Genomic DNA, 8,787 nt, shown 5'->3' on the forward strand with positions numbered 1-8,787 from the left:
TTTACTCGAACAAAATATGTGTATTAACTAGGCAAATTCTCAATCATAGCCATCAAATTGGATTGAAATACCATCAGTTCACCAAGAAAAGGCAAATGTAAAAGTCGGGAATTCTAAAAAACTTCTAAGAACCAACATAAAGTTAGGATGGCTTGTAGTACTTTGTGGGTACGAAAGGCATTTTCGTGACAGAACCATCGTAGGACTTTCCTCGAATCACAACCTTAACTTTGGTGCCTGCCTTGTGCTGTCCAGATTTTACGTACCCCATGGCTATGTTCTTCTTGAGGCAGGGGCTAAATCCTCCGCTAGTGACTTCTCCTATGTTTTGTCCTTTGTCGTCCTGAACCTCGCTATGACTTCTGGCTGGCGGACCCAAGGAGAAAAAACCAACTCGCCTTATTTTGGGGCCCTCTTCGATTTGTTTGAGTATTACTTCAGCACCGAGAAAGCCTCCTTCTGCCCTTCGTCTCTTCCCTATGGCCCATGTAAGTCCTGCCTCGACCGGTGTTATGTGCTGCTCCATGTCGTTGCCATATAAGCACAACCCAGCTTCAAGTCGAAGACTGTCTCGGGCGCCTAAACCTGTCAACCGTATCTTACCTTCAGATTTCTCCAGAATAGCTTTTGCAAGATCAACAGCATGCTCTGAAGGAACTGAAATTTCAAAGCCATCTTCACCTGTATACCTGAAAGTTCATAAAGTTAACTTTGTAATGTTGTTTCCACAGCAAGTTTCAAACGTAAAACTGTATTTGATAGAACTAAACATTACAATCTTAGTACGGTATACTGTCCAGTTCTCCTCGCCAGACATAATACAAGAAGTAAGGCCTGGCATAAAATTAACTTCTGAACATTGTGAGTCTTGAAGAAACGTGAAAAGCAAAGATATATAATTAGACAATCTATTTGACTCCCCCATGACGTCATTAGGAGTCTCTGTTAAGCAAAAACTTGGAATTTTTATTTTGACATAGTGCTTAATAATCCTTTCATTGTCAAGTACATTTCTTTTCACATCCTTGTTAAGAGGAAGAGGATGCTGTTTGCATACTGTCAGCTAAGATCTCATAACATACCCAGTTCTTGTAAGGTAGCAGGGGACACCATTAATATCCAAGATCCGAAAGTCGCTGAAGTAAATCTTACTCAAATCATCTTTTGTCAGGTGCTGCAGAACTTGGGCCGCAAGGGGACCCTGCACCAGACATGAAGAGAAGTCGTATAAGCACCAGATCTTAACATAACAAGCTATATATATTAGTGTATCCCTTCCCTTACCATTCTTGTGAATGCCCCCCTAACACACACACACACACGCATATACACCTCTAACACGCACCCAACGAAAATACCCAAGAATAGAAAAACAACAGACACAACAATGAGAAAATTAAACCAACCTAAAGAAAATCAAACATCACAAAATATCTTCACTTGACAAGCAACAGGTGATAATTAATTTCAGCAGACAAAACAATGGATAAGTAGACATTGAGTTCTACTCTTAATTTCTTATTGTCCATAACATACTCATTTATTAAAGGAAAAAAAAACCTTGTGGAAAAAAGGTCACTTAAAAGTGAGCGCAACAGGTATAGGTTTAACCTGTGTGTTAGGAAAGGCAAGTGCTCGGGTAAAATGCAATATGCATTACCAAAACTGTATGTATGGGCAAAAATTGAGGATGAGAAGGAAGTTCGAAGATTAAATCTACCTCCCTTTTTCTGTATTCTGTCATTTTACAATGTGGAGGCAACAAATACGCATGTCGATGTGTATTAATGCTTCTGCTAGTTACATTACAAGAATGGAATGTTATCATGTAAAGCAATCACTTTCAACAATGAATTCGAGCATTCCAAAGAATAGGTCTCTTTTTCCATGGCAGAATGAACGGGTCTCATTTATTACATACCTTTTAAGTTTTATAACTAAATATTTCAATGGGATGCAAAAACAAAAGAAATGCTAACTTTAAAATGTAACAACAGACCTGAAGGGCCAAAAGGGACCGCTCATCATGGATGTGCCAAGAGACATCACCCCCTTTCGATGTGAATGACTTCATATGTTCCTCAATATGGGCAAGATCTTTGTCTCTACATCCTGCATTAACAACCAAGTATATGTGGCCATTTGTCACCTTAGTTATCACCGAATCGTCAATTGCACCTCCCTTCTCATTTGTGAAAACTGTCAAAGACCCTGTGCCAGGTGCAAGACCAGCAACATCGGCAACCACTAGTTTTTCAAGAAATGGTATGCAGTCCTTCCCCTTGAGACTTAAACCACACATATGAGAAACATCAAAAAGGCTACCATTCTCCCTACAGTTTAACGTGGAGTCCATAATTGAGTCCTTGTACTGGATTGGCATACTCCAGCCAGCAAAAGGAACCATCTTTCCCCCATTGGCAACATGGAAGTCATACATAACTGTCTTCTTCAGATCAGCTTCAGATGCAAAGCATCGATGAGTGATAGTCTTCTTATTAGCCTGAGCCAATTGACGAGTAATTGATTGACCAAGTTGCCACAGTCCCCCTCCTCTCATAGTTGTATATATCTGGTAAAAGCATCACGTTATAGATTAAGATAAGAGCAAAGTAAGAGACGATATCAGAAACGCACACTAGCAAACACACAAATTTCAGTGATTCATCCTCAACTTGTCGCAACATGACTTTCACTATAAAAAAGACTATTAGAACAATGATCTCACAACTCTCAATCTGTATCTGACCAGAAATTGCCATCTAGAAACTCCTTTATATATGTAAGGTGACTTAATAGATGTCACATACGCATAACTAATTCTGGAGTTAAAACAGATCTGGAATCAAGGTTTAGAATGGTTATTCGTTTATAAAATTTAAACCCGTCGAGCAAAATGTAGAGGACCAAAACCTCTTCAAAGGTGACAAAATGTATAAGTAACCTTTGGCGTTTGGCCCAATTGTAGATAGAGCATAGAATTGATAGTTCAAATATGTTTACATTTTCTGCCATCCAATATAGACATATAGAATCAAATCAAATAATCAAAATAGAACCCAATTCAAACGTCATTTCCAACCCAGATCCCAATAATATTTCCCATGAGATTCATACAAATAGATCTCTGATACCAGAAACCAAAGAAGTACATATGGAGCAGCAAAAAATACACAAACTTGATGCAATTGTGAGCATTCAAAATAAGAATAATAAAATGCTTGTATGAAAAAATGCAAACAAGAGATTCAAGAAGGCATACTGAATCAAAAGCTAAAAGGGTTCCTTTTTCTTGAAATTGGTTTTCTTGGAGCCTAGTTCAGAATCTTTAGCACTGACATATATATTTCCTCAAGTGAGTATATATATGATATTTGGAAAATAATATATTAGATTGGAAATGTTTGGTGGGATGTAGTGGGTGGAGGAGGTTTTGTTCGGTGAATCGAGGCCCATCCTCAGTGAGTGGTGCTGAGATTTTCAGTTACCCAATTCTCTCTCGTTTTGGTGAAGAGGATGCGACTTGGAAACGCATTAAAAAGGATATTTTATTATTTATTTTTTTTTTTTTTTTGGGATCTCTTATTGTAGCCAGAATATTGTAATAACTTTAAGTTCACTGATAAAATTGAGCAACAGTTCTACACATAGTCATGTAGACACGACATTATTAAATACTCTCTCCCACTATGATGTCACATTTTCTCTCTCAATCGCTCGACTATTAAGATAGTATTGCTCCACATGTTAAGATCTTGTTAGGGACTTGTTTGAGGCCCATTAAATTGAAAAATTACATTTTAGAATAGTAAATTGATGAAAAATGTGTGATTAAAAATAAGGAAATGTTTTGAATTTGTGTGGAATATTATTTTATTAAAGAACGTGTGGTTAAATAGAAAGGAAAGAAAAATGTATTTTGAGAAAAAGAGAATCAATCACAATCTAGAGTTATTATTTTCGATCCATTTTAATCTCACTTACTTAAATCAGTTCAAAATGTGCACCATTTATCAACAATTCCTTTGTTCTCTAACATTAAGTTTTTACTGAAGGTCCTCAATTTTCGGCTCAATGGGGAAAATCTTTAAACTTCAAAATCAGAAATTGGATTTGATATCTTGGTAGCATTATCAAGGAAAACATTCTTAAATTTGTTACACCACAGATTAAGAATATCTTATTCTCCAGCTGTATTGATAAGAATTCCAACGAAAATAGACCTGTCTTAAGATAAGATAAGAAACAGCATATAATCTTGCTTTCTCATACTTTTTCCTTTTCCCCAGTTCTCCTACCAATGCATATACAAGTAAACCAAAACTCGGAAGCTTCAACATTTTAGAAGAAGCAAACTTCAATAATGGCAAAAAAAAAAAAGTTGACTTCGATCACCCAAAGCTTATGTAAGCTAAGCCCTGCACCCTATTGTTTAGCAACTTATGATACCACTGGTTGTGCAAACCCAAAATTGGGTTATTACACCTATGTTTAAGCGCAATGACGTGAAAAATCCACTGATAGAAAAGAGAATACAAATTAGTACGAACTCAAAACCCGAACCCCAACAAAGATAATACTGACAAACTACACCGTAATCAATTCCAAATGCGAACATAGCCACACGAACCACCAAAGACAATGTTTTACTATGTTCCATAAGAATCCATAATCCGAATTCCAGTAAGCTTTCCTGCTTTACAGTTAATACTCGTCATACCATCTGTTGACCGTTGCTTCAAATCAAGGAGAGAATAAGAATACAAGTTGGCTTAACGCTGGATGGGGAATACAAGATTCAAATAATTATTTCAAATGCATATCAAAACTTACAAAATTGAGGCCCTCTAAAAATCAACAACTTCCAAACGGGTTAAAAAAATAAAAAATAAAAAATATGTATGCACTATGCAGGAAGGACCACAATGTGAGAGTAGAACTTTGCCTTGATGTCATGTAATCCCAACACCCCCTTCTTTTTTATTAGATCGAATCACGGACTCGTGATTCCCTCTAAAGCTAATCCCTAATGCCTTCATCGGAGGGCGCTCACAAAAGCCAGCAATGAGTCAACGTCTCTCTTCTCAGAGGGATATTTTATGGGATATGAGGAATGCTTAGGGAAGAAAAGTATAGTAGGAAAGCTCCCTAGCCGCAATTCTTGCTGCGCGAATGCCTTCTCCTCCCCATCTGCCCTGGATTTTCCCACCTTAACACCAGATCCGGTCAACTTCTCAGCCAATTCTACATATGAAACTTCCATTGCCTGGTCAAGAATCAATAAATATTGTTAACAAAGAAGCCCCGATCCACAAGATAGAGGAGCAGCACAATTGTTATCAATAAAAGGAGCATTTACCTGGCAAAATTGGCACCAAGGTGCATAAAGCACAACCACCCAAGGCTCCCTCCTATTTTCCAGTTTCAGTAAATTCTCAATTCCTGGCCGGCTCAAGTTTACAACATTCTCAGTGACAAAAAGATCTGCATTCGTAGAAGTTCCATTTGCATGAACAGCGCCATTTCCATTTAAGGTTTCTTCCTTAATATTGCCTTTATGCAGTCCACATTCCTTGGCCTTGGAATCCTCCCACCACCACCTTCCTTCTCTCTCGTGTTGCCCGGGTAGGACTGGTCGAGTGCACGGTTCGCATCCAATCGAGATGTACCCTTTGGCATGCAATGAGTTCACCGGCACATTCATGGTCCGTAAGAACTTCCAAACATCCTCGCCCTTCACATTTGCCACCGGGTTCCACTTCACCAAACTTCCAACCCCACCATCCATTCCCTCGAAAACAGGGTCTACCTGGACAACCGGGACTTCCGACCGAGTGCCAGGGGACTGATCCTTGCGCTGTCCAGTTATCCATGCACGCAACCCCTTGAGGGCCCTTCTCAGTGGCCTAACCTTCCTTACTCGGCAGCACTCCTGGTGACCATCCTCGTAAAACGAGAAAAGTCCCTTGCTCCTTACCAAAGCTTGAACTTCAACAGCATCGGGAAACATGTATTCGATGCGAATACCATAGTGTCTCTCAACTTTGTCAAAGAATTTATATGTCTCTGGGTTTAACCTCCCTGTGTCCAAGCTGAAAACTCTAAATGGTCGTCCCGTTAAACGTGCATATTCAATCAAGGCAACATCCTCCGCACCGCTGTAATAATTGAAAATAAAAACATGTCATTCACTTTTTTCCGCAATTTCATGTCCAAGTAACTAACTAGCATTTAGATTGTGAAAATTTTCTAGCGCATGGCACAGTCTACCTAATTGACATGCTGGAAAAACATTTCCTACAATAAGCTTAATGCAGCAATACAAAAAAGTGATTATTATGTTTGATACTTCCCATAAAGCTAATTAAATTCAATTAACACATATTTAAAACAATAAATATACCTATTTATGTTATTACCTTTCTTGTATTTGTTTCCTCTTGGGTCGAAGAGCCCCGTACCAATTCACTGTACTCGACACAACTTTTCATATACAATATTACGCATGCATTATATGTTTTCTTCGTAAAAACGTAAGTTTGAAATCATGTTTGGCAAATTAACTAACTTAATTAATTACTTATAAGCACAACCATACATGCTCCAAGATTGAAACAACATACTTTAAACTACTAGGATTATCTTAATTTTTAACTAATTACATAAACAACTTACAAATCACAATTACAACATTTAGTAAAACAATCTGCATAAATTCATTGATTTGATAAAAATAAACAATCATCATTAAATTACCTAAAAGCAATGGCAATATCATTCCCAAATTTCTCAAGGGCCTTGTCCATAATCTCAAGAGGGGAAGCATTTTCAAGCTCATTAGCCAATTTTTCATAGTCTTCTACCTCTACTTTTTCAACCACCCCTGAAAAATTCCAAGAAAACACAAGGCAAATATGTCATTTTCTGCCTTATAAAACCACATATATTTGCAGAAAGATAGATACTAGTGAAATCCTATGTACCTGGAGCAACGATAGTTGCTGCTGAGGGGACAATTGAATCCTTCCTCTTTGGCTCAGCGTTCAATGGCTTAACTGCACAACGCCGCCTTGAAAATTTCACCGCAGTTGATGGGAGATTAAGCCAACCCAATGGCTGAGAAGAACCAAATTGTGCATCTAAAAAAGAATCTAAATTCACCCATGATAAAAAAAATAAAATAAAAAATCAGAGACAATATTCTCAAATTTTAGGGAAAAACTCAGAAATAAGGGAAAAGAAAAGACACTGAGACAGGAATTTTAAGGAAAAATAGTACCTTTAGGCTGTTCAAAGGAAGAATATAAAGAAGAGCCATGAACTGCTGATGAAGATGTGAAAGATAAAGCCATTATGATAAACTTTTGTCTGTCTCTATCTGCAAAATCTGAAACCTTAAACAAGAAAAATTACAGTGCTTATGGGTCTTTGAGAATTCTTGTGCGTGAAATCTTAATTTTGTAGCAGTGTTTAAGAATGAAAGAAAAAGAAAACATATAAATAAGGGGAAATGAAGAGAGGGGTGGCCTTTCCAGGTTCATTGAACCTGGACGTGTTTTGGGATGATGTGACTTGGCGTGAATGACATGATAACGGTCACTTGAATCAGCATTTTCGTCGAAAACAGCGTTGTGGTGGAGAGAAAGTGCGATTTTCTCACCAGTCAAATTTTAATAAATTAGAGAAAGTGCGATTTCCTCACCGGTCAAATTTAAACACCCAAGTTCTTATTGGATCTGCTCGTCCTTCGTTTGAATCTTTTTTTTGTTATAAAATTTTTTAATAAAATAAAACATTCAGTATCTTTTCAAATGGGTATTAGATTATCTTCAATTTTTTTTTTTTACAATTGTAGTGTTCAAGAAAAATACTTATAGCAATCAGATATATCGTCACGCTAATCGTGATGCAGCAAATATACTAATGTAATGAATAAAATGTCAAAATCCAAATCAGTATTAAACCCGATTCCTTAGTTTTTAATGAAAATAAATAATTTTATAAAATTCTGAACGATGAAAACTATTTTCTTTAGATAAAATTATGAAGTTTAGCGTACATAAATTTTGGGCCCTCTTTTGATTGCTAAATTAAATTTGACCACCAAGTTCTCACATGAGGCATTGTAATTAGTAGAAGAGAAGTCAAAACTACGAAAACCTTGATCGAATTGATCATGTAACGAACCTAGAAGGGCATGATATTTCAAAATCTCAATGGATCAAAATATTGTAACTTGTTTATGTATTATTTTTCATAAGAAGAATATACCTATTAAGAGATATAATGCATGATGGAATATTTGGTCAGGTAAAAGTCATTTTCAACAAAAGAATCTTCATTAGCTTTCGTTAATCCAACTTGCTCACATTTACAACTTTTTAATTGCGTGAATTCAATTACATAGTTTGATTATTTAAGGACCTAAAAATAGTTTGCACCGTAAAATCATCGTTAGGTAATGGGAAATTGTGTTGTGGGTGACCATTCCAACCTTCGTTGGCCAAAATAGAAATAAACGAAAGAGACCCCCGAGACATAATCTAATGGTGCAAAGAATATGAGTGAAGTTGTCTCATGTCATGCTGGCAGCCGCAGTATGAGGATTTAATTCATGAGACATGGAATTGGACTCCTTGTAGGCGCAGTGTACAGACAGCTCTTGCTCCCCGGCCTGGTGGGGCACATCCCGCGATTTACCTCCCTCACAAATCTCCAGAGGCAGGGCGGTGGAGACCCTCAAGGCTAGGGTTCAACCTTTTTTTTTTTTTTTTTGGAAATGAACGA

The 8,787-nt window shown here is 37.2% G+C and overlaps 2 protein-coding genes across 2 annotated transcripts; both read right to left on the reverse strand.

The window, feature by feature from the left end:
- LOC111402424 (aminomethyltransferase, mitochondrial) lies at nt 1–3,527 on the reverse strand. Its single transcript, XM_023030715.1, has 4 exons — nt 3,263–3,527; nt 2,000–2,572; nt 1,083–1,201; nt 1–689 (listed from the first exon to the last, which is right to left on the reverse strand). Exons 2-4 carry the CDS (start codon nt 2,558–2,560, stop codon nt 143–145), a joined length of 1,227 nt encoding a protein of 408 aa, XP_022886483.1. The 5' UTR covers nt 2,561–2,572; nt 3,263–3,527; the 3' UTR covers nt 1–142.
- Nucleotides 3,528–4,634: 1,107 nt separating this feature from the next.
- On the reverse strand, nt 4,635–7,480 carry LOC111402425 (5'-adenylylsulfate reductase 3, chloroplastic-like). The gene is made up of 5 exons (XM_023030716.1): nt 7,280–7,480; nt 6,984–7,151; nt 6,757–6,883; nt 5,360–6,158; nt 4,635–5,266 (listed from the first exon to the last, which is right to left on the reverse strand). The coding sequence occupies exons 1-5, from the start codon at nt 7,350–7,352 to the stop codon at nt 5,036–5,038; spliced, it is 1,398 nt and encodes a 465-aa protein (XP_022886484.1). The 5' UTR covers nt 7,353–7,480; the 3' UTR covers nt 4,635–5,035.
- Between the last annotated feature and the right edge of the window lie 1,307 nt (nt 7,481–8,787).

This window comes from Olea europaea, chromosome 10 (genome assembly GCF_002742605.1).
Source record: "Olea europaea var. sylvestris chromosome 10, O_europaea_v1, whole genome shotgun sequence".
NCBI classification, from domain to species: Eukaryota; Viridiplantae; Streptophyta; class Magnoliopsida; order Lamiales; family Oleaceae; genus Olea; species Olea europaea.